At 46.4% G+C, this 24,837-nt stretch overlaps 10 protein-coding genes across 10 annotated transcripts; 5 read left to right on the forward strand and 5 right to left on the reverse strand.

Annotated features, from left to right (window-relative positions):
• Positions 1-625: 625 nt before the first annotated feature.
• Positions 626-2,656, forward strand: V8C40DRAFT_284794 (glycoside hydrolase family 1 protein; the record flags this gene model as incomplete). Its single annotated transcript, XM_083222225.1, has 2 exons — positions 626-1,994; positions 2,076-2,656. 2 exons carry the CDS (start codon positions 626-628, stop codon positions 2,630-2,632), a joined length of 1,926 nt encoding a protein of 641 aa, XP_083067166.1. The 3' UTR covers positions 2,633-2,656.
• A 4-nt stretch (positions 2,657-2,660) lies between these two features.
• Positions 2,661-3,786, reverse strand: V8C40DRAFT_259201 (SRPBCC family protein). The gene has a single exon (XM_083218913.1). The coding sequence runs from the start codon at positions 3,265-3,267 to the stop codon at positions 2,788-2,790; it is 480 nt and encodes a 159-aa protein (XP_083067167.1). The 5' UTR covers positions 3,268-3,786; the 3' UTR covers positions 2,661-2,787.
• Positions 3,787-4,472: 686 nt separating this feature from the next.
• Positions 4,473-5,641, reverse strand: V8C40DRAFT_259202 (S1 family serine peptidase). The gene is made up of 3 exons (XM_083218914.1): positions 5,225-5,641; positions 4,950-5,158; positions 4,473-4,896 (listed from the first exon to the last, which is right to left on the reverse strand). Exons 1-3 carry the CDS (start codon positions 5,483-5,485, stop codon positions 4,590-4,592), a joined length of 777 nt encoding a protein of 258 aa, XP_083067168.1. The 5' UTR covers positions 5,486-5,641; the 3' UTR covers positions 4,473-4,589.
• Positions 5,642-8,483: 2,842 nt separating this feature from the next.
• Positions 8,484-10,479, forward strand: V8C40DRAFT_259208 (uncharacterized protein). The gene is made up of 2 exons (XM_083218915.1): positions 8,484-9,581; positions 9,648-10,479. The coding sequence occupies exons 1-2, from the start codon at positions 9,132-9,134 to the stop codon at positions 10,299-10,301; spliced, it is 1,104 nt and encodes a 367-aa protein (XP_083067169.1). The 5' UTR covers positions 8,484-9,131; the 3' UTR covers positions 10,302-10,479.
• On the reverse strand, positions 10,335-12,537 carry V8C40DRAFT_284796 (GMC family oxidoreductase; the record flags this gene model as incomplete). Its single annotated transcript, XM_083222226.1, has 4 exons — positions 10,335-11,325; positions 11,406-12,174; positions 12,286-12,332; positions 12,394-12,537. 4 exons carry the CDS (start codon positions 12,535-12,537, stop codon positions 10,447-10,449), a joined length of 1,839 nt encoding a protein of 612 aa, XP_083067170.1. The 3' UTR covers positions 10,335-10,446.
• A 1,883-nt stretch (positions 12,538-14,420) lies between these two features.
• Positions 14,421-15,716, forward strand: V8C40DRAFT_278640 (alpha/beta hydrolase family protein; the record flags this gene model as incomplete). The annotated part of the gene is made up of 1 exon (XM_083221090.1): positions 14,421-15,716. The coding sequence occupies one exon, from the start codon at positions 14,421-14,423 to the stop codon at positions 15,714-15,716; it is 1,296 nt and encodes a 431-aa protein (XP_083067171.1).
• A 305-nt stretch (positions 15,717-16,021) lies between these two features.
• V8C40DRAFT_259210 (uncharacterized protein) lies at positions 16,022-16,922 on the forward strand. Its single transcript, XM_083218916.1, has one exon. The coding sequence runs from the start codon at positions 16,238-16,240 to the stop codon at positions 16,730-16,732; it is 495 nt and encodes a 164-aa protein (XP_083067172.1). The 5' UTR covers positions 16,022-16,237; the 3' UTR covers positions 16,733-16,922.
• Positions 16,832-18,679, reverse strand: V8C40DRAFT_284798 (cytochrome P450; the record flags this gene model as incomplete). The annotated part of the gene is made up of 5 exons (XM_083222227.1): positions 16,832-17,087; positions 17,163-17,329; positions 17,397-17,711; positions 17,759-18,571; positions 18,632-18,679. 5 exons carry the CDS (start codon positions 18,677-18,679, stop codon positions 16,931-16,933), a joined length of 1,500 nt encoding a protein of 499 aa, XP_083067173.1. The 3' UTR covers positions 16,832-16,930.
• Positions 18,680-19,146: 467 nt separating this feature from the next.
• Positions 19,147-20,856, reverse strand: V8C40DRAFT_284802 (Alpha/Beta hydrolase protein; the record flags this gene model as incomplete). The annotated part of the gene is made up of 1 exon (XM_083222228.1): positions 19,147-20,856. One exon carries the CDS (start codon positions 20,854-20,856, stop codon positions 19,147-19,149), a length of 1,710 nt encoding a protein of 569 aa, XP_083067174.1.
• A 1,748-nt stretch (positions 20,857-22,604) lies between these two features.
• V8C40DRAFT_284805 (Zn(II)2Cys6 transcription factor domain-containing protein) lies at positions 22,605-24,741 on the forward strand. The gene has a single exon (XM_083222229.1). The coding sequence runs from the start codon at positions 22,995-22,997 to the stop codon at positions 24,408-24,410; it is 1,416 nt and encodes a 471-aa protein (XP_083067175.1). The 5' UTR covers positions 22,605-22,994; the 3' UTR covers positions 24,411-24,741.
• The last annotated feature ends 96 nt before the right edge of the window (positions 24,742-24,837 follow it).

A 24,837-nucleotide genomic window follows, 5' to 3' on the forward strand; every position in this document is an offset into this window, starting at 1 on the left:
CGAGTTAGCCTCTCTGTCATCAAGTATATTCTAACTAAGTTTCTTGGCTTCTGAACAAATTACTGATTGGTTTTGATGCTGAGATGTGAAGTCTCTTGAGTTTGTTTGCACCATCTACTCTATGAGCTACATCACCACTTGAAGGCGCAACGACCATAGAGCAACTCTTCTCACGCGTTCATTAAACGTCACGCGCCTTCTCTTCGTATTTAAAAATTCTTACAACCTTCTTTACCCATGTAGTTCTAGTCTTCATTTAGTGCTCGTCTAGAATTCCATACTAACATAGAAGACGGGCCTTTTTGTTGCTTTGTCAATGACAAGAGGCCGCCTAGTAATTTGACAGCCCCGCAAAAAAGCAGGCAACTCCGGCGTCTAGCTGAAAAAGGTTATAGTTTACCGGTTGTTACCAGAGTGAAGGGTCGGGCTGGCGATGAGAAACAGTCCGGAGGCTCAAAAAGACTTGCATGTCTCTATAAGGATATATGATAATAATTGAAACCATATAAAGGTTTCCAAAATTCTCAAGTCAATCATGATATAATTGGTCTGAAAATTTACACAGACTGACATTCATTTTCCTAGCTCGCTGGAGAGTCTGCTTATGCCTTATTCAGTAACAAAGATGCTGGCGGCGCTGCTGCTTTTCGTCGTCGGCGCGTTTGGCCAGCAAGTCTACCTTCATACACACGGCCCAAATGTTCCATCTGCTTGCAAGGCAACACCCACGCACCAAGCTTTCGGCAAGACTCCAAAATATGAATATTCTCAGTTCAAATACACCAATACGGAAACCGTCCGCACGGCATCACCAGTACCAACATTCAGCGCTGTCTCTCAATACGCTCCGCACTATGCTCAAGTAAAGCACTTGCTTCCGAGCCTGTCAACGACATCGTGGGGTAATTGGTATGCTCATCCATCCAAAGCGCCTATTCATGACTCGAAAGATCCATACGGTCATTTTGCCTACTCCCAACTATGGGAAAATGCCGGTGTGCCAAACTTCACTTCGAGAGGGCTTTACTCGACTACTGTCCGTCCAACCCCGGTACCCACTTCGGAGCTTGTCTTTCCACCACCGTTGCTGTTTGAATCATCGGATTGCTACCCAGTTCCCCATGATTTCATCCTCGGAGTTGCTGGTTCTGCAGCACAGATTGAGGGCGCCATTGCGGATGAGGGCAGGGCACCGGCTATCCCAGAGATGTTTACCTTCCTCCCACCGGGGGTAGCCGCCACATTGGGTATTACCAACTTATCGCCAAACTACGTTACAGATGAGAATTATTATCTCTATAAGCAGGATATTGAGCGTCTTGCTAGCATCGGGGTTAAATACTACTCTTTCAGTATTGCCTGGTCTCGCATACTGCCATTTGTCTTTCCCAATACTCCTGTCAACTCCCAAGCAATAGCGCACTATGACGACGTGATCAACTTTGCTATTTCCAAAGGCATCACTCCTGTTGTGACCCTTCATCACTTTGACACTCCGTTGCAGTTCTTCGGAGATAACCAGACGGAAATACTTATTAATTCCAACACACGTTGTTATCTCGGGACAACGAATCTCGGCTTTCAGGACGACCGCTTTGAGGATGCTTTTGTGAATTATGGCAAAATTGTCATGAGCCACTTTGCTGATCGAGTGCCCTTCTGGTTTACTTTCAACGAACCTCAGGTAGGCACAGTCAATGGGAAGAGTATCGATCACGTTATCAAGGCTCATGCCAAGTTGTATCATTTTTACAAAGACGAACTACGCGGCACTGGCAAGATATCCATGAAGATGGAAATTCCTCCAGGCGTTCCCCTTGACCCTTCACAAAAGTCTCATGTTGCTGCAGCTGCACATTTTAATGATCTTCAGCTGGGACCTTTTCTCTATCCCCTGGCTCTTGGAGAAGACTATCCTTCTGCGTATAAGATGACGGTTCAAGATTATGTGCCGTTGAGCAAAGCCGATCTATGCAATCTCAAAGGAACGCTAGGTACGTATAAGCACCGCTTGAAGTTGTACTCTCCCTGTTAGTGGAGACAGTTTTGCTTACTTCGTGACCCCAATCGCTTAGACTTTATCGCAATGGACGTTTACACTGCGCCAATCATTTTCCCTGTTACCAACAACATTGCTGCCTGCGCCGCAAATAACCAAACTAGCAATGCACTCTACCCGAATTGCGTCGGTGTCACTGAGACAACTTCAAATGGGTGGTTGATTGGCCAGCCTAGTAATAGTATACAGATGTATACCACACCAACTTACCTACGCACTCAGATATCGTATCTATGGAACACATTTCGGGCTCCAGTCATGATAACGGAATTTGGACACTCCACAAATGGTACAGCAAATCCGCCACAACTCAACGCTATTCAATACGACACTGTGCGTTCTGAGTTCTATATATCGTTCTTGAGGGAGATGCTCAAGGCTATTTGGGAAGACCATGTTCACGTTCTCGGGGCGTTTATGTGGAGTTTTGTTGATAATTGGGAGTGGGGTAGCTTTGACTCTCAATTCGGACTGCAATATGTTAATCGCACTACGCAACAAAGGACATATAAACGCAGTTTTTTCGACATTGTAGATTATATAGAGAGTCGGAGATCTCAGCCAGGCCGGTAATACGTTGTCAGGATCCGATTCCCAAGGTCGGGACAATGGGCTTAGAGAGTATCAGCACCGACAATATAATTTGATTAGAATCTTAGATTATTCTTATTCCCATTCTTGGCTGAGTTACTTGATTACATTATCTATTTGTAAAATGACTACAGCTCTCATATCTTCCCCTCCTTGGCCAACTGATGCAAAGCAGTAATAGTTCCCTCGACAGCTACTTTGCTCATCGCCTTCTCCTTCTCCAGCAATGCTGCCAGTTCCTCCTTAGAGGCGTCCGGGTGCCTCCATTCAAAGGTGTAAGTCATAAAGAGCTCTCCGTTTGCTCCCTCGCTGACGATGTTATTAACAGAGCTGCCGTCTGGCTGGATAAACTGCACTCTAGAAGGCTCGTATGCTGTGACTGTCTCTCTGACTTTGCGCTTGTCTGCTGTGAAAATGATGTCGCGGACAGTGACTGGGTTTCCGTTAGGGTCCGTTGACTCAGAGACGACGGTTGTGGATTCGATGGCCTGCGGGACAAAGGTCTCGGCAGAACGAATTTTCAGACGCAAAGCGGCCCATACTTGCTCTCGTTTGAGAGTCGGTCCAGCTCCAGCAGGGTTGATTGGGGCTGTGAAAGCGATGTTGTTTGTAGACATTATGAGGCGTTGGATTCTGGGGTGATTTGAATGTCGAGAAGTTGTGCGAAATGGATAGTCGTTAACAGTGTGCAGCTTGTGATGTGTTTAATTTTCGAAGTTGTCGTCACTCTTATCAGACAACTTAAATACGTTTATTGTTGTCAGCTGTTAACTTAAAGTGGCTTAATCTTCCCGGTTCCTCCGTCCCGCGCCCCGCCACCAAGCCTCGCCTTTTCGCCTTGCGCACACATCAAAGACCGAAGAGCGAGAAGTGGACGAATGAGCGAATGAGCTTGATCTAGAGCAGTAACTAATGAGTTAAACGTGAGGCAAAAAAAGAGGAGCGCGCTACTTCGGTACTCCGTAGGTTCGGTACTCCGTAGAAAAGTAAGTAATTATCTATGTGGGATGATGAACAATGCTTAATAATTGAGCTGAGCTCTTTGTCACACCAAGACAGCTCTTGCAGGCAGGACAGTTGATGACGATGAGCCGCTGGAAATCCCCCTGGGCGACACTAGTCAGGGCTAGTTGGGCCAGGCCAGGGGGTCTTGTTTGCAGAATGCATGTGGGGTGATCTTGATTGATGATTGCTGCGTTAGATCTCTATACACCTTATTCTATATCGAGGGATTGGGGTTTGGGGATGTCAATAGAGCAGATTGCGCGTATCAACTCTCCTAGGCTCATTGAGACAGCTCTCACATCATTGCCGCTCCGATGATGGACGATATCATAAAGTGTGCTACCCGCCAATTGCTAATGCGACGATGCACATACGAGATCCCTCTGGCACGGAGTCACAAACACGAATTGGTCACGAAATCAGGCTCAGTATCTCCAAATGGGTCGCTGCTGTTAGATTTCGCATCCAATTAGTGAATTTTAGCAAGAATAGCTGGCGCGAGTTTATTTTATTGTTAGACATTCTGATGCCCTCGCTTTTGGTCGACGCAATTTATTGATCGCCCGAAGCCCCCAAGTCCACTGAGTGCTCCACCCTAAAGTCCTTCCACGATGTCGACATGCATTATCTACATTTTAGAAGCATAATGTCGCACGATCTTGATCTCAAATCTTCGATTCTTGTATGTTCAGTCAGAGAAACAGAGCGGCAGCCAACTGTTAATATACAAGGTCATTGAGATTCGTTAACCAAGAGAAGATGCTGAAGGGTGGAGGTTCAAGACATAGCATCTACTACCGTCACGGCATCCGGAGTACTAGTGGAAAAGCTCATTTATAAGATCATGTCGGTTAGGTATATTTATAAAGCTAACTCAAATCTCGAATAACATTTTCTTGTGTTTTTTAACCTTGCTCAACTCTCAACTCGTGACTTAACCACGGTTGCTGTTGATGAAGCTGACGTAGTTGCCCAGGCGGGTGTAAACACCAGGGAATCCACGCTCAGCACATCCCTGACCCCAAGAAACAACACCGACCAGGGTTCCGCTGGGGTCAATGATGGGGCCACCGCTGTCTCCAGAGCAGGAGTCCTTGCCACCGGCGGCAACAGCAGCGCAGAACATGTTGTTGCTGATCTCGCCATCGTAGTCGTTGTCGCAAGTGGCACGAGCAACAACGGGGACGGAAACCTTCCTCAGGGTGGAGGGGAGAGAGTTGGAGTTCTCAGAAGTAGTTCCCCTGTATTACAATTAGTATCAGTCTTGTTGAGAAAAGGTGATGTATACACATACCAGCCAGCGACGGTAAGGGTAGTTCCGGCAGCAGGGTCTGAGCCAGAAGCAGGCAGAGTAGCATAGCCGATGGTAGAGCTAGTAGGAATGGCAGTGGCCAAGTGCCAAACACCAACATCGTTGTCGGGAACACCCTGGCTGTCGACGGTGTAGCTGGGGTGAAGGGTCAGAGATGAAACACCAACCTGGGTGCCACCGGAAGCCCAGGTCTTTTAAAACTTGTTAGCATCTATTTCAAGAAAGTTTGCTTTTGGAATTCATAATGTGAGACTTACAAGAGTTCCAGCGCGGACCTTGACAGAGGAGGCCCTCTGGTCAATGGTGCAGTGGCCAGCGGTGACAACGGTGCGGGAGTCGATCAGGACACCACCGCAGAAGTGCGAACCACCAGTGGACAGGCTGACGATGTAGGGGAACTCGCCAAGAGAAGCAGTGGTTCCTCCGACGATATCACTGCCACGAGGAGTGATGGCAGCTCCCATGGTGAGAGCGGGAAGTGCTGCAAGCACGGAGGCGATGGCGAGGACGGGAGCCATTGTGAGTATCTGGTCCTTTGCAAAGGTGATTGTCTGTAAAGGTGATCGAGGAGTGAGTGAGTGGATGATTCTCTTTCTCTGAGACGGGTGAAGAGGATATATTTATATAAAATCTTCAAGGCAGTGTTTTGAAGACATCAGTTGATATCATCATGAATATACGAATTATAACCGATTTGTACTAGCAGCTTGGTTCTTCGGTAATCACATTATAGGCAGGATAAAAAAGTTCCTAAGATCTCCTTCCCAAAATAACCTCCGAAGTTCAACGCTCTCTTAACTAGAAACGGAAGGTAGCAACATTACCTTTATTTTAAGGTAGAAGTCTCCCACGAAGTCTATTCAAAACCCCTCATCGCGATGGAGTCACAACTACTATAAAAAATAACATATAGTCTTAATTAGTAGGCTTAACTTTAGCTTACCTTTAAGCCTAATCCTTCAACACTATCTTTTGGCGTTCAAAAAGCTGGACAATTGTTGTTGTTTGAGACAATCTGTACGACTAAAAATATCAACCCCACCTACAGAATAGGCAATCCCATGTATGCCAAGCAATTGAGTCCCAATGCCAAGGGATCTTTTGATCGCATTATCCCTGATTTATGCGCCGAGAGACTTAGTCAATGTGACTATCATGTGCAAATGCCGATTCACTCAGCCACTCTCTGTCGTGTTTGTCTATCTTTGTTGATAAACACGGAACACGGCTGTTGTCCTTTTGCAGCTAGATCGCCGTGTCTGACCCGCTAATCGTAGCTGTCAAAGCGTGTGCGACCTTCCATATTAAGGAGCTAAGTATTGCAATCTGGGATCGGTAATCTCTTCTAAGTAAGTAGATTAATAGGGAAGTTAAGTAAAGACAGCTTTCCACTTTGAATACAACTGTGAGGAGGGGAAATGCTGTTATCCTATCAGGATTGTAAACCTATGAGTAGCAAAACAGCCGAGGCTGGTAGCGCTGCGGCCATTACGCCTTCTTGATATCCCAATTAACGCCCGGAGGACTCCGTTTGACATTTTAATGAACGTACGGAGTCCTCCGTGTGAGGATTGCATCATTCTGTTATGACGCAATGGAACCTTTGTAGGCTTTCTTCTTGAAGAGAGTATCTCTCTTTGAGGTTCAAAGTCGAGCGGCTAGCCATTGCTAGACGGTAGGAGTCCAAATTGCCAAGACATTTTAGCAGCTTTGATAGACGTAAATGTGAGATTCAGCAATGCTATCCGACAGCAACTGGTATATAACAATTATACTGAACTTGAATGCAATCAGATACGTGCAGTCCCCCAAAATTATTTGAGAAGTCTATGTATTTTTTCCCCCTGATTGGCTTCATTGATGCTGTAGTATTTGTAATTTAGTAATAGGCAGTCCTGACGATTCTCTACGGTATTACCCTATATTCATATGTGAAGAACAAGAAACAAAGCCCCTGGCAAAGTAATCTATAGTATAAAGTTAAGGGGAAGAATGATAATAATCTTTGTTAGGCTTGTCTCCATAGATAATGAGGTAACATCCAAAATCCAAATTGTCCCAACCGTTGGTCCTTTCTTGACACTCATAGAAACCGCTGCCGTCATACCATTAATAACAAATTGCAATACCTTTTTCAATCTCAAGGTTTAAATAGGATGATTCAAGCTGTAGGCCTTGGCAAACTAGTTGTACACAGCTAATAGTGAATCGCATTATCGGAAAAAGGGGTTACACTGTGCTACGATCTTGCATAGGCTTGGCAGTTGTTAATGCCCACTCAGTTCCGAAGAAGAGGATAGCCAATGATAAGATGGCCATGTTACTTAAATAGTAAATAGAGTTGTTGCACTAAAATACTTGTGTCCAACCTTTATGGAGAGGGAGCTGCCTCTCCTTCGTAGTGTTGCCAGCTGTCGCTAGTGTTTAGACTACGCCTTATATTCCACCAGTTAGCATCAGATCAACAGTATTGCGACATATGTATTGCTCCGTTCGCATCTCACTCACCCCTCCAATGCGTGGTTTAGATCTTCCGCCCCATTTGTCATCCACGTTCGCAATCAGGTCGGTAATTTGCTCCATCTAGTACTTATACTCTGATACTCCATTACTTATAGTATACTTCCTTACGTTATCGATTAGCACAACCACCAAAAGAACAATTGATCACATCTAGAGGACGAAAAATCGCGAGCAGCCAATGACAGAAGGAGCGCTGGCCTCAGTGTGAGCCACCAGAGCTGAAAGCTTATGCCAAGGAAAGCTTTCAAGAATTGCGCGTACAATAGTAATCGTGAAAATGATTACATATCTGACACACTTGGTGTATTTAGTTCTGAAAATGAATAAAACTATAATATAAGCTTAAGCTTATATTCCTTTTATGTCCTAGGAGTATATCGTTCACGAGTGTTCCCCATACTCTCTCCGCTGTATAATATGAATAAACACTTGGCTACTATCTCCAGACTTACCCCTCCATTCACGTACATATCAGAGTGTTACATGAGATTTAGGCTGCTGACTCCTCTTAAAGAACTTGCAGGGTTATGTGTAGAATTTGTGATCAAAAGCTTAGTCACATCTCATCCCAGCCAGAGCTTCTGTCTTTACATTGTACTTGTTCGTTACAGCACCTAAGTTGAAACATGCGCTGCCTACGGGGTAGTGCATAAGCAATTATTTGGTGTTGGCGGCGGCATCGGTAAGGGGACTAAGATGGGGTAATAGTGCCTAGTAAGCCTACCAACTAGCTAGGTGAGAATATAAAGTGTTCTTCATAGTCTATGGAAAGAATACTTAAAATCTGTACTATAGCTACAGTGACTGGATACCTAGATGAGGAGGGCCAGTTGATGGAGCTCTACGTACTACAGTCATTAATCAGTGTCTTGGATATAGCGTCGTCATCATTTGCGTCATCTCCTACGCGTTTTGAGATCCTGCCAAATAAATTCCATCAATATTCCCATAAAATATGATCGGCTTTGCTGGTTCGCCTAGAATCGACCCATGCAGGATTCATGGACTGTTTTGTTGAACCAATAGCCTCCTATCAACACTGCGGATGACCCCGCTGCTAGTTGTATGAGGGTGTTGGAAATAGAAATCTCAATTTCCCGCACGTAGCCAATAGGTGTGCAGAAAAAGAGGGAATCGAGAATTAATCAGCATACAGACAATCCGCACCTACGCGCCATACTAAACTCATCGAAAACGGCGAGCGTATTCGCTCCGCGGGCCCCGTTCAATGTTCTTTTGTTAACAGGCCACTTAGTTTAACACGAACTATGCCCTAAGATGAGGTTTTAGCAGCTCTGTTTTTAAAATCTTTTGCTGCTCGTGATAATCATCAAGAATTAGACGGATACCTGTCATTAAAGAAGGTTTTTTTTTTTTTTTTTTTTTTTTGTTGGTCCTTCAATCTGATCAATTTCTTGAGTAAAAACGAGTCACTCGATTCGTAAGCGTCTTACGAAACATCTCCCTCGTTCGTTATAGCCTACTTTCGGATACATTGACAACGAAGGATCATATTGAACCGGGTACCAAATCCACACCCGATGAAGAGGCGTGATCAAGCACCAGAGCGTTGAGCAACTTTTATAACGCAGCCAGCCTCGCGCCTCCAAACCTCCAAAGCAAATAAAAACAAGCGCAATAATGGCATTCTCGTTTTCTACTATTGTCCAGGGACCGAGCGGCTCTTTAAATGTTGTCTTCGGTGAAGGAACTCCCGAGCAACACCTTGCATGCTGCGAGGTTATCGTTGCTTCTTATGCGCCATCCTTCCCGGCCTCCGCTATCGCCGACCAAGAAGAGTATCTATCGCAGCACCCGTTAACCGTCAACCAAAATACGCGATTTTGGTGCATATCTCTAGATGATGATACGAAATCTGTTCTCGCATTGTGCAAGACGATACATCGGCGGTTCCTTGTGAAGGATAATGAGTCGCTGCGAGAAGAGAGCGGTTACTGCATCAGCACTGTCGCTACCCATCCTCAATATAGACGACTAGGGCTTGCGACTCTGCTCATCGAACAAGTTGCAAAATGGTTGGATGGACCAGGTGACGCGGCGGCAAGCATGCTGTATACCAGTGTGGGCGACGTACGTGACAACATTAAGCTAGCAGAGTCGATGCCCTCAAACAGCCCTTTACTGACTTTGTTGCAGTTCTATGTCCGTTCTGGGTGGCAGATGATACCCTCAATCATATCAAACATCACAAATATCTCTGATGAATCTCACTTGGGAAATCGCGCAAGCCTCCCCAGTACCCGTCTTTTAGCAAATGAGGAGATCCCAGCACTGTGTGAGCGCGACGTGGCAGACCTGAAGGCAACCTTTGAGAACACGGCAGCCGGACCAGACGATGTGCATGTCGCTGTGATTCCATCGGCTGAGATGGTCTCGTGGTTGTTCGAATGGGGCGATTTTCTCAACACCAAGCTCCGTGGTGGTGAACCGCCGTATGTGCATGGCGCGATCTGCGAAGCTGCCGACACTTGGATCTACTGGCATTATGGCTTCAAACATCTTGCAATATCGAGAGTACGAACTCCTCCGGGTGTTGAGGCTTCTCCCGAAGTATTGGCCAGCTTGCTGCTCGATGTTTTGGAAGAAGCCCGCAAGTGGAAGTACCCCAAAGTTATCGTCTGGGAACCGAGTGCTGAACTGATTCGTGCGATGGACCTCATTTTGAAGACGGCTGGAGTTGAGGTAGAGACTGTGGCGAGGCCGAACAGTATTACTTCGCTGAGATGGAAGAATTCAGACGAGACCAAGAAGACTACTCTTCATTTGAATGAAGTCTACGCCTCATGCTGAAAGATGGGCCGACTAAATATTAGGCATTTGGGATTGAGATTTGTTCAAGTTGTGCGATCCCTCGGGTCATGGAAAAAATATCCTGCGTAAATACTTAGTCATTCTTAATTGCCAAAGGATAATGTTCAATCGTTCAATATACATCTCATAGCTTGTACTCCTCTTTAATGATATCCGCAGCTTTTTCTGCAATAGCATATACTGCACTCACAATATTGCCCCGAAGTAGAACGGGCATTATACTCGCATCAACAACCCTCAACCCGTCCACTCCATATACCTTCAGCTGCGGGTTAACCACTCCTCCCTTTTCCTGAGGCAACATGGCGCATGTGCCGACAGGATGCCACGAGGGAATAGTGGCTTCTCTTACAAGCTTCTCAGCAATACCTCGATCAATCCTTGTGGGTATCTTGAAGCTCTCTTGAATCTTTTTTCCGCTTCCATCTTCCCGATCACGGACATAGTCCGCAAGAGGCTTTGTCTCAAACACCTTTTGGATGAAAAGGATGCCCTGCACCAATAGCTCAAAGTCTGCCGGGTGATCAAGGTAATTGGGATCAATAGACGGGGCAACCTGGGGGTCAGATGAAGTGACATGTACAGAGCCTCGCGAAAATGGGTGAGTCAGTACAGCGACCGAACCAAGATAATTTCCTGGATCAGTGTGCGTGAATAGCCGTGAGAGAGCTTCTCCACCTTTGTATGGATCGAAGCCAGCAGGGGCGAAGCTGAATTGCAAGTCGGCCTCGCTGTCGCTTGAGAGAAGCTTCCGCAAAAATGGAGAATGCTCATCATCGCGGTTCGTGCCAATACTCTTCATAAAATCAGGCGATTGTCCGATATGACGGGCAATGCTTTGTGTTGACAAAAACGACGTGCCATTTATCCCCGAAGACAGAGGGCCACCACGGCCAGACATCCATTCATTCAATGCCCACTGTAAAACTTCTGGTTGCCGGAATGATTCAGCGCCCATTACGCCGTCCTGGGCCTCAATGATTAGTGGTACCATAGGATGATCCTATTTGCCGTTAGTTGATCGTTGCCAGCTTGAAGACTATGATACTCAATGTTCTTCATCATTTTGGTCGAATGACATACCTGTAAGTTCTCTCCTACAGCGGGATTATCGACTACAACATCTATACCAAGTTTTTTGAGCAGACTAGAAGATCCAATGCCAGATAATTCCAGTAATTTAGGGCTCATATATGAGCCACCAGCAAGAATCGTTTCTTTGGTAGCGCGAACGACGTGCTCTACTTTGTCGAGGATAAAAGACACACCTGCCACCTTTGCTAAGCCTCCAGGCTTTTGCAGTGAATCAAGGAGCATCTTGGTAACATATGCGCTCGTCAGCACCGTAAGATTCGGTCGGCCAGCGATCCCAGCATAGTAGGCAGACGCTGCATAACTCCTCTTCCCTGTAGGATCAGTATATCTTAGCATTGGCCAGCCTCCAAGACTGCCTGACACCCTGGGATCCTTGTCCGAGGGAATACCAAGAGCCTGTAATGTTGGCTGCCAGGCAGCATCAGAAGCTCCCGTACCAATGGGCATGGTGAGCTGGACCGGGCCATCAGAGCCGTATAGGCTACGATCATAATTGCCAGTACCATATAGCGCTGTCTGCTCTTCTGTTGGAGGGTTAAAAGTCTCTGACTTGCGATAATATTGAAGCATGGATTCCCAGTTCCAGCCTGGGTTCCCAAGCTCCTCCCAATGTTGGAACTCGCTTGCGGTTGCAGGCGAAGCCATCAGAAAATTAATGGCGGAGCTACCTCCGAGCACTTTACCGCGCGGTTGAGCAATAATGCGGTTGTTCAGTGCCTGCTGAGGAGTAGATTTGAAACACCAGTCATACTCTGGGCTGTTTGTATGGTCAATATTGACCGGTAAATGTTTATAAAGCGAAAGATCGAGGGGTTGGAAGATGAAACGTTGGTATAAGAAATGAAGACAACGCTGTTTATTAACTTACTCTTCATATAACTGGGTAAACAGAGCTGGTATGTTGATTTTAGGGTCCTTCCCACGGGATTAGTCATTTGAAAGAGTATAAAACAGACAAACAAATGTTAATGCTCACATCTAATTTGGAAGCTCCGGCTTCAAGCACCAACACATGAGTGTCGGGATTCTCTGTCAGGCGTGATGCCAAAACCAGACCAGCAGTTCCGCCGCCGATGATGACGAAGTCATACAACTTGGATTCAAGATCTTGAACAGACATTTTCGAGATTATACTACGGATGAAAGATTGCTCCTGGTAGAGGATGTTGTTGTCAAGGCAGACGATAAGGGTATGAAGCGAGTAGCATATTGAGTATATAAATACAGCTGTTCGAAAGATACGTATCTGTCCATTGGGGCCGTTAGTTTAGAAGTCAATATTTCTCGCTTGTTTTACGCGGAGGGTCTTGAGGTTGATACCGGACTTAGTGTAATCATTCATCCGAGTGACAAATTATATTGCATGAGAAACTGGAGACAAAAGACAAAAGAAACGCCATGGGGTAAGACTGTTCGTGATTTTGGGGCTTGATGAGGATTAGTTTCCACGAGGATGATCACACTAGTTATCGAAGGGCAGTATAAACGCAGCTGAGAGACATTCGATTATTAATCACAATCCTCAGAGATGAAAAAGGATTAAAGAACATGAGTATGGTTACACATTGAGATATAAGCACTAGAGCTGATTAGATTAACGCACTCTTTTCTCGAAACTATGAACTCTTTTCTACTTAGTCAGGCAAGCGATTGGGGGTAAATGCACAGTGGCTTAATTATCGATCCCAATTTAGAAATTCGTTACTAAACAAGGAATAAGTCCTCGGGTGGCCAAGTAGCTGCCAGGTGAATCAAACTTCAGCCAGCTTTACTGGCACAATAACTAAATATCGCACAGGACGCCTTACGACATGGAATCAAGCTTCAGAGCCAGACATATAATATAGTCTTCTTGAAGGCAGCGTATAGTAGTCACAAAGTGACTTAAAGAAGATCTTCATTCACTGCTTCAGCAATGTGAGCGTCTTGCTGCCAGAACATGGTCTGATCAAAGTTCAACCACAAAATGAGTCTCGGGTCATCATCAACTGATGCAAATATTGGCGCATATTGAAGATAAACGAAAATGCACGAGTAAGTACTGCAGTGGATTAAAATAGAATAGGTGCCTATTCAAGATAATTCCCGTTATGGAAACAGCATTTTATAGACCATAGCGCAGCAGCCTAGTAATAAATAACAGTGAAATAATAAAATACTGACTCGACACATGTGTTGTTTTGTGTTGCGCTCAACAACTTTATCGCCTAATAGGAGGCCGAATGTTCTGCAGAAGCGGAGGTTTTGACGTTATTGAGCTGACTTGTCGGAAGCTATGAGGTAACTTTTCGGAGGGGTGCGGGGCCGTCCTTTTTGACGATATACCCTGGACCGGAAGGCAGAAGTCAAGATGATTACCTAGAGTATGAGTAGCTTTGGAAACACATACTCGTGATGCTAGATATTCATAATTTTCGAATTAGAGATTGTTTCATGCTAACGGAGTCATAGGTAAATAAGAGAGGGGGGTGTTGTCAATTATTGGTCTTATCACCCTAATATGCCTTTTCATATTCTTTGTCTTGCGGACAGCTATGCTCAGTCTGCCTCATACGGAACAGCTGGCTCACCTAACAAGTCTAGATATTTACAAGGCTCTTATTGCTATCATAGCCTAGATAACCATCTGTGTAATGAATTTTGCTCAACATCTATATACTCATGAGGTGTCAGCACACTATCGTCAATTGGCCTGCTAGTAAGCACATTTTTAGAATATCGTGGGCCATTGCGATCAAAGTAAATAAGTAGCATTTACACGTATAGCAATTCAGAGATGTTAAAATTCTCGTTTTAGGGTCTAGTTAATCAATATAGAGTGCTTACTACCGCGGCGCACTCAAAGCATCTACGGGGCAAACCCACCGATACAACCCACCGATGCCGGAACTTCGGCCGGAAGTAAGCATATACCAAGTCGCGGCCCTGAACATGATGTATAAACAGCTTCAAGTATAGAATTAGGGAAACTTGGTGTAATGACAACGGGAGCGATAGCTCAAGATGCAGCGAATAATCTCATCAGAATTCTTCAACTTTGAGTACCTTCGCGTCCTTGGTACCGCGCCTTTCCAAGGATCCGAGGTTGGCGAGTGCCTGGAAGCAGCATACAAAATCCGGAGCAATGATCCCGAAAGCTGGTTTCGAGCGTGGTCCGAGGCGGCAGCAATAAGTGAAGAGATAGCGGAAACGTCACTTCGAACCGGAGATCGCGAAGCCGCCCGATGGGCGTTCCTCCGCTCATCAAACTATCGGAGAGCCAGCGAATTCCTTTTACATCACAACCCAAACGACTCCAGGCTGGTCACTGCAATCTCGCAGTCAATCAGCAACTTCAGAAAAGCATGCCAGCTCTTTGACAGCCCAGTATATTTCCTCGAGATTCCCTATGAGAATGGCGCCAAGCTACCGGCCTATCTCTTTATGCCCACCGAGGCGTCTACCTTGCCAGAAAAAACTCCGATTGTCATCAGCACTGGAGGATTCGACTCTATTCAGGAAGAACTTTATTACTTTACTGCATCAGGGGCGAGAACTAGAGGATATGCAACACTATCGTTTGAGGGGCCTGGTCAAGGCATTGTGGTTCGTCGAGACAAGCTTCACCTGCGACCTGACTGGGAAGCCGTTGTCGGCAAGGTCTTGGATCAGCTAGAGATTGTCACTCACGAACATCCAGAGCGAAATCTGGACATGTCCCGCATCGCTATTGCGGGAGCATCGATGGGAGGCTATTTCGCGTTGCGCGGAGCTCTGGACCCGCGAATCTCAGCCTGCATCTCAATTGATGGTTTCTACGACTTGTCTGTCCTGACAAGAGCGCGTGTTTCTGGCCCTCTAATGACTGCTATAGAGCAGCAATACATTGCGGATGGAATCTTTAATGCACTTCTCAGCATAGTTTTGGCACTTGACTTTCAGAAGAAGTGGGAAATGGGACACGCCATCTTGGCGACTGGAATCACATCGCCTGCAGCAGCAATGCGCACATGGCAAAACTACAGCATGGCACTGCCAGACGGCAAGACACGGTTGAGTGAACTCAAGTGTCCTGTGCTGGTCACGGGCACTCGTGATACCATGTATGTCCCATGGGAAGCAGGGCCGCAGCGCATCTACGATGAGCTAATACGAGCTCATGGATCTGAGAAGAAGCACGAGCTTTGGATCCCGACCGGACCTGGCCAAGGCTCGCTACAGGCAAAAGTGGCGGCGTTGGCGGCTTTACATACAAAGTCATTTGGCTGGCTTGACGATGTATTTGGTATTAAAAGAGAGGCCATTACGGTGCACGAGTAATTCTACATACTTGGATTCAGATCTGGCCTAATTTGTCGCGGAATTGGCTATATAAGGGTTCTAAAGATAATTCACGTAACGAACTACTACCACTATTATACTTTATATCCTACAATTACCCTCAGTAAAGATTCTCTATAGATGATAATTAGTGAAAATGAGACTCTTCGCAAGTATTAACGGGTTAGAAAAAAAGCGACACTGCTGCGACCCTTGCTGCTTATGTGGATCTCGGCGGGTTTCTAGCATCTGCCACATGGTGGTGAGATTTACACCTAGATTTGTTTGATGCATCGAACGATCGGTGGAAATAAGCCAAGAGTGCAATTATACTTAAGTTAGATGGTTAATATGAACACTGTTTTCTGAACGGTTGAGTGCAGAATCTGGGAGGAAGAGTCACTTTAGGCATCACGGAGGCATCACGACGACATCAACTAAGCAGAGAGCTCTGGCTGCAATCGCAATCGCCTAACAGGATAATACTGTACAAGACGAGTAGGCAACGTCAAGCAATTACAATGGCCTCACTGCAAACATCTATGCTACTGCGCATCGCGCCTCTAGTCTCTTCATCATTCTGTATCTGGTTCGCCTGGGATCAGTATTACTTTCTCCATCTATTTACAACACCGACTGTGAGACCAAAAGCCGGATTGGTCCTCCCGTCATACATGAAGACATTTTACCCTGGTGCCTCCGCCCGCGTTTTCTTCACCTACATCACCACTCTATCAACGTCCTTCGCAACCATTTATTCACAGCGACAGATCCTCGAGGCCAATGAGTCTTTGTGGTGGTATAAAGTTGGATTGGGACTGGCTGCAGGCCATGCCTTGTTTGCACCAATTATTATACCTACGATTATGAAGATCTTGAAGATGGAGGATAACACGGCTGCTCAAAAGGATATTATGCCACTTTTAGCAAGATGGTTGCAGATTCACACTGTTCGCTCGCTGACGGTTGATCTGTGGGCTTGGGTGTGTTTCGTTGTGGCCGTTTCGCGGCAATGATTGCTATTGACGATCATATTCTCATCCTGTTCAGTTTGAGAGACTAGGGCGCAAAGCTAAATAGATGACAATGGTTCCTACTATGATCGATCTTCAATATTTAGCAAAAACGATCTTTGTGTAGGCGACTTTTATCTCTATTGCTGCTTCAAACTGACTGAAGATGCCAAATGTATTCTCTATCTATCCGTTGTAGATTTATTTCTTGACTGGTGTCAGGTATATATTTAGAGGTCCCTTCTCCCATAAAATAAATGTGCATTGGTCCATCCAATCTTCCTCCTCATTCACAAGCTTCAAGTCAAAGTTGAAGAGGATGCGTGCGAGGACCAGTCGCATTTCAGCATACGCAAGACTGAAGATTGTTAGCCCAATTATCATTCAAACTGGATTCCAAAATGAACTCTCATCGCTTTTCGGGGTAACTTACTTGCGACCAAGGCAGTTTCGTGGCCCTACTGAGAATGGTTGCAATGCATCCAGTCGATCGTTGGCAAAGCTGGGATCGTGCAAGAAGCGCTCCGGGTGGAATTCGAATGGTTTGGTCCACAGCCTTTCGCTATGGTAGATTGCCCAATGCCAAGTGCTAACTGTCATCTAATTATCATCAAGTGTTAACACAGGAATGCTTTCTTTTTCTTTTTCAGCTGAATTTGATACTCACTCCTTGTGGGACAAACTGTCCAGCGATGACCGCGCCTTCTCTTGGCACGATTCGAGGTAGACCGAGAGCAACAGGCGGATATAATCTCAAAGCTTCATTTATGCAGGCAAACATGAATGGAAGATTATTGACTGATAAAAGCGTGATTTCTTCCTCAGAGGAAAAAGATGATCGGACTTCCTGAACCACTTTTTGTAGCGCATCTGGATTCTTCAGCAGCAGATATGTAATTCCAGCCAAGCCTGTGGCTGTCGTTTCGGAGCCCGCAATAATGAGATTGCTGCTATTCTGCATAACTTGCCGAACGTCCATGTCCTTTACAATGTCAGAATCACGTTTAAAGGTTGAAATGAAATACATACCCAGTCCTTGGCCTTTTGCAGCAGTCCTTCAATCAGGTCCGGTCGTTCGGCTGACATAGCCATCCGCCTTTGCAGCTTCTCCATACAAAGTCTGTTGTGCTCGCGGCGGTACTTATTCAACATACTCAGTAGAGGACGCAAAGCCCACTCATAGCCCAAGAGCTTCGCACCCAGAATCACAGGACTAAAGCGTACAGCTTTGCCAATGGCGGCTACCCAAGGGTCATACTTGGCACGTTCCAAGCACCCAAAGGGCTCACCAAATGCCAAATCTCCGATGATGTCAAAGGTCGTCCAAGCATACCAGGCAGTCATGTTCAACTTTCTCTTGGCCTTCTCGCCCGTGATGGGGTCAAGTTTATCCCCGTCAATACAGTGTTCATGAAGCCTCTTGATGAGAAGATCAACGTAGTTGCCAATAATGGGTTCCTGGTCTCGCATGCTGCGTTCACTGAAGCCAAGAGCCAGCTGTTTCCGAAGGCGAGAGTGTTTTTCTTTTGTCTCATTCATTATACTGCGTGCCTCGCCTATAAGATGATATGAACGGTCCGGTTTGGTCATTTCATCATCAGGACGACGCCCGTAGATGTCCTTGAAAGCATCTGGATCCTCAAAGGCAATCTCATCTGGTGCGATACGCACAATTGGTCCGTATTTGGCATGCCATTTATGTACGTCATACGACAGTCTACCCTGATTAAATCGTATAACATAGAACAATCGCTTTGCGCGAAACAGCCATGGGCCGGGGATATGTCTCAAAGGATGAAAATAAATGTTGTATATGATTTGCACAGTCTCAAAAAAGACCAGCTAATATGTCCGTTTTAGTTAGCATCAATCGTAAAACCGTTCATCATAGTGAGACTCTACCGATCCAAAGGCCACTTTGGCTACATAGCCAAAGCTAAACCAATCCATTGTCAAAAAGAGACTACCTGGATTCAACCACAACAGTGGCCCTGCATAACATCAATCTACATATCCATCGCAATGGCTACTTAATAGTAGACACAAAGTCCAATGGAGAGACACTCATAGACCGTGTCATCAGCGAGTAAATCTGACTAATCTCTTCGTCTCGCTGTTTGGAGAGCTAAATCCACCGACAGAAGAAACCCGCCGAGGTGGACCCCTACGATGACCAAAGACATAATTCAGACGCTATATGGAGCACAGAGTACCGTTTTTTTCGTTTGATGAAGAATGGGGGTGACTTTCTTTTATATCATTCGGAAAGTGGAAAATGCTTTTTTAAGTAAATTTTAGTTTCATTTTATTTTGTGATATAGATACTCTAGATTGTTACATTCTAAATATAGATCTTAACCATGTAGAAATTCTGTTGTCTAAGACGGCTGAGGATTTTGTTAAAGGTTCAACGACCATTACCACCTCAGCTGGTGTAGTTTGGAGTTGAAATAGTTGAATGCATCCTGGCGGAAATCATCCTTCCCAATAATAAGTCCCTTGTCAGTAAATTGCATCATGTCCTTGGTCTTCACATCATATCTCGGCCATTCAGGCAGAGGCCTCGCGCCACCGTCCATCTTGCTGATGACGTTGGGATCAAGGTGATAGACGAAGCTGAGGAGATACTGCGCCATTGCCAGGTACAAAGGCTCTGGGAATCCTGTAGCCATAAGCGCAACATCAGCGCCATGGAAAGTTCCAATGATGGGCGTCTGTCTTCCATACGCGGAAAGATAGCTCCAGGATGGGATCTTGTCAGAAAGAGCCTCCAGAACGACGCGATGCTGGAAAGTCAAGCAAATATCTCCCGTAATAGCAGCATTACGCTTGTATCCCGGGTAAATCTCGTTAGCCTCCCCAGTGCCAAATGGTGATCCATGCTTGGGATCGTCTGGATAAAACGAAAAGAGTTTTTCGAAGACAGATCGAGGGCAGTCCGGTGCGATACCATGGATAATATCGACAAGGGCATCTTTGGTCTGTTGTCTGTACAAAGCCAGTGCAAACATGGTGCCTTCGTCTTCCATGGTTCCCGCCAGGAGTGATACAGGGGCCACTTTTGGTGGATTCGCCTTGATGACCACATCAGGTGAGAGAGGGAAGAAGTTATCTGAGGGGTCTGGTCGCGGGGTAAAAGCAACGGCGATGCCATCCTGGTTGAACATGTTGGGAATAACATTGGAGGCATCCATGAAGGCCTCGTAAGGCAAAGCTCTCAAGCAAGCCAGAGTATCCTCTGCTGAAGAGCATCCCGCCGCTTTGACAATTGTATCATAAGTTTTTTGTGCCACTGGATTATCTACTTGGACAGCTGGCCCAGCAGCGCCAGAGTTGAGTATGCCTCCGCGGAAAAGGGGTTTGCCATTGTACGTGTGGTCACCACCGTTGATAAGCATGTGATTGAACACCGACATGCTGCCTCCAGACTCGCCCCAGAGGGTGACCCTGTTTGGGTCTCCTCCAAAGGCTTCAATGTTCTCGGCAATCCACTCAAGAGCCAAACGCTGGTCACGCAGGCCAAGATTGGTGTTGCCCTCTTTCTTGAGCTCTTTGCCACCAAGGAAACCAAGCGCAGATACGCGCCAGTTCATCTGCACAACAATGACAGGATGGTCCATTGTGACAGACGAATTGACAAATCGGGCAAAATCATATTGCTGAGTTGAGCCCTGCTCGAAACCGCCTCCGTAAATCCACACGACGACAGGCAGCTTTGCATTCTTGGCGATATAGGAAGGTCGTTGAACATTTAGCGTCAAGCAGTCTTCACCGACAAACGTAGGTTCGTTGAAGTAGGTTCCAATCATGGCCGCCAGCTCAGGCGGGAGCTGTGAGAGCATGTTGGGGTCCCCACGAACCTTGAGTGGCGGACATGCTCGAGGAATCGATGTTGCCTGGATAGTTCCGAATTTTTCCTGCAGTGGCTGGGCTCGTTTAAGCCGCAAATCCCCTATGGGAGGCTGAGCGTAGGGGATTCCGAGAAATGAATCAACGCCGTCCAAGCTCGATCCGATAACCGTGCCATTGGCGATGCTGACTTTGGGGGGCCCCGATGAAGGACCTCCTGCCAATCCTGCCAAATAGGCCCCAATGGCGGCGACGACACCAACGGCTGCGGCATACATCTTACTGGTCAGCAGCGGGTGGTTATTGGCTGGAACAATGCTGCTGTTCCTCTCGAATCAATGTTCTCTTATAGATCACACATCTACATGTTGATGTTATCTACAGTTCATCACAGATACGAGTAACATCCTCGGCGGGGTTGAATCATTGAATGATACTCCTACCCCGATGCCGACGAAACGTCCCGAGCCCACCGGTTTATCATGAAGAACCATCCGAGACTCTCAAGAAGACAACGAGCATATGAAATCTGGACTTGGCTGAACGGCGATCGGCAAATTTACTCCCGCTTTGTCATAGGTAGTAGAACGAGTAGGCTAATAACGCATGTCAGATAACGTGAGATAGCTGCAGGCTTCAACTAGCAGCGGATTTTCGCCCGATCTTAATACGAACCGGCCTGTACCCGTACACCGGCCGGGAACATGCCGGTGAACTGGGGGTCAGTTTCTCCAGGCAGAGGTAATGACCATCGCAATGGTGTAAGCCCCCGCGGAGGCCGTGCACGATCGTCAGCCATCTATCTGCATACATCTTACGATATCGACACGCGTACGTAGGGGGTCATGGACATGGGCTTAAATATTGGATAATGTGGAAACTTGCAGTGGTGAATTACTCACATGTGTAAACAATAGCATCGTATTTGTCCGGTTCAAGTCGCTACTTTATACTCCTTGTCTGTTAAATCCATGTGAACTCATGTGAACCAGCAAGGAAATACGGAAAAATGCAATGCTCCGTAGTGTCCTGTACTCGTAGCTTAGAGGCGGCGGCCGACCCGGTCAGCCCTAAGCTTAGAATGCCGATGCATATTATCCATTTTGGGAGCTCGATACCGGCACAGCTCGTCGTTTCACGGATAATGGAGATGCCAATCATAGTTAGCGCTCACGCCATTAATGCTCATTAATATAGGGCGTCAACGAGCTTGGAACGGCATATCAACGTGAAAGACGGCATATCAGCAGCGCCTTTAGGCGTTAGCCAGGGGCGCCGTCTTATGATGCGCGCACAATACACGTAAGCAATATTGTTTGTCTCAGCGTTCACCGGTTTCCCCAGATGAATCGGAGAATTAGGGTTCCGGTCAGGGATGAAGGAGAACGGTCTTAGTGCTGCTTTATTTAAACTCCGTATCTCTGTTGTTACTAATCGACGTGTTCTTTCCCCTACGTATCAGTTACAAGAAGAAAGTAAAGAACTCGCTTGCATCTTGTATCGGCAACGATATCCGAATTCTACTCTGGGCATACTTAAGGTACTCGTACCTACTAGGTATGTACCGTTGCATTGGAAACTGACAAGGGTCGGAGACTTGGGTACGGCGTTAAGAACTACTCCGTACCTCAGCACATTACAATCTTCAACAGGGAATGGATCTACAGCTTATCCATCACAGCTCCGAATAAGCACTGCAGCTTGCAATTTACGAACAAAATCTGCTATGCTATATTTAGTTTAGGGGCAGTGATGTTCTTCTTGGGATATGATTACCATACGAACTACCTATTTAAACACGGGGCAGCTGTACTAAATACATATCAATGGGTCCAAGGTGCTTTGGGTGCCAACGGTGCAAACAGCTGCGGATTACCGAGTGCTACTCTGTACAGCAGGCAGATGCATGCCGAGAGGGGCCACTTACAAGGATCTTCAGCAGGCCAAACTTACCCTAAAAAGCACAAGATTTTACAATCCAAATTAAATACCTAGACTATACTGCATATACAATTGCGGATGTAGATATAGATAATCAATAACTTGGAAAATACCGAGATTTTATGCATGAAAGTGGCCCTGTTAACGTTGCTTTGACAAGGAACGTCATACAGGGGGTTTGCTGTAGCTACACTGTATAATGCTCTTGGGCTCGCAGAAAGATAATACCTACCTTGTGTTATTTATAAGCCAATGCGTCATTTTACTTTGTATCAATTGACAAGGCTTTTTGGTCCTTCCTACGCTGAGATTGACCAATCCGCTCTTCAACAGAGTTTTACTCCATTAGAGTGACGTGTTGTTTACGGCGCTGGTGATCCAATTCGGTAAACAACAATTACTACGAATAATCCTTTCAACACTCTAAACTTCTCCTGCTGCGGACATAGCCTTAGTCCTACCGTGACAACCAACAATGTCACTCGCAACTACTCCTGGAGAGGCTCATATGCCATTCCGCCGGTCGTGTGATAGATGTCATGACCAGAAAGTCCGCTGCATGAGACCGCAAGAGTCCAATCATCCCATCCCCGAGTCCGAGCCATGTGTGCGGTGCAAGAGATCCGGCTCCATATGCATCTTCAGTCCTCAGCAAAAGCCCGGCCGGCCGCCTCTCGGAAGCCATACCCGCGAGACAACTTCATCTGCCATGTATTCACGAAAGAGACCGAGACAGTCAATATCACTAGGTTCGGTGGACCTGCCGCAATCTCCTCCTCCGACATGCCCGTCTTCCGTGACCTCGTTGCCCGATTCGGCACCAATAGTGGGCTCGCTAGACTTAAGTTCAACGTTATTTTCACCTTTTACGACTGTTGACGAATTGGGCGACGGCTCCTACGACGCAGACTTTTTAATGTCAATCCCGACAATGTCGACAGCCGATTCCCTGTCGTCGCAAAAGCACAACAAACCTGTCTGTGAACGAAACGCTACGAATCCCATCGTGGATATGATCGAGAGAGATACGGAGGAGCTGGGCAACCTTTGCCTCCAGGTCTGTCACGCGACAAGGGCGCTGTCTTCGTCTTATCCGACATCACTCGCTGTATCTTCACCATCTCTCAACGAAATATTCGCTTCCACCGAGGCCCTAGTTAGCATTATTCATCGAAACACCAGCAACGGCTCTAATAGCAGTAAAGATGATCTTTTTTCGAATGCCGACCCTGCTGGTTTCAGTCATCAGCCAGATTGGGATGAGTTTAATTGGCTTCAAGGCCCACCACATGATCAGTGGGCGTTACCACCACAAGTATCCCCAACAGTCAACAGGGCCCCAGATACGGGTGTCGTACTAATGATCCTGGCCTGTCATCAGCGCCTTCTTGTTACCTTGGGTGGTATTTTGTTTTATATTTCGCGGCATCTGCGTCAGCAGAAACCCCGGGGGTTACCCATTGGAACTTCTCCTTTCATAGAAATGCCGACGACGCAGGCTCTCATCATCGTGAACCTGGTCAGTCATCAGCTCGACCGACTGGATCGAGCCGTGGGGCTTCTAGCCAAAGACGGTCAAACAATAAAGAGGCAGTCGGGTTCTGCAGCACAAACGATTGCGACAGGGGCTCTTTCACCTCTGTCTCCAGAGCAATTTCACTCTCCTCAGTCTGTCTCGGTTACTGAAGAACAATCATCACAGAGCAAGCCAAAAACCGCGGCCAATGGCGATGGTGACAATCGCGGTATTAGCCCTAGCATCGACAGTTCGTCTAGCGGGTCTCATAAGGCAATCACTTCAGCGATAGATATGATGAAGTACCGTCAAGAACAACTGCAAAATCAGATGAAAGTGGTGAAGCAGCAAATCATGAGCTTTGACTCAATCTGATGAAGGAGAGTTTGAAAAGATGTGATGAGGAGGGAACATGTCGAACTTATATCCTTGTTTTTCGGGTCGGATTACAAAACGTGTTACATATTCCGCCAACTTCGGCAATACGCTGTTGGCAAACAAAGCTCCACACCATACCCAGACACGAGATGTTTCTTCGGCAAAAGAAATCACCGAAGATGCTACACAAGCGACTTGGGAGGAGACCAGCTGATGGATCACGCACTCCTTTACCCCTAACCGCCCGGTGAGAAACGGGACTAAGCTTGAATAAGGTTAAGAAGCGGATAAAACTGGATGAATGATTGTCTATTGATTTTTGTCTATGAATGTTCTGAGTAGATTCGGCTCGAGGGAGGCTCGAATCGATTTGTATATCATCGTATGAGGATACATAGCATGACCGTGCCGGAGCTCTTGATAT

The sequence above is a fragment of the Trichoderma camerunense genome (genome assembly GCF_050948025.1).
Source record: "Trichoderma camerunense strain CBS 138272 chromosome Unknown V8C40scaffold_33, whole genome shotgun sequence".
NCBI lineage: Eukaryota > Fungi > Ascomycota > Sordariomycetes > Hypocreales > Hypocreaceae > Trichoderma > Trichoderma camerunense.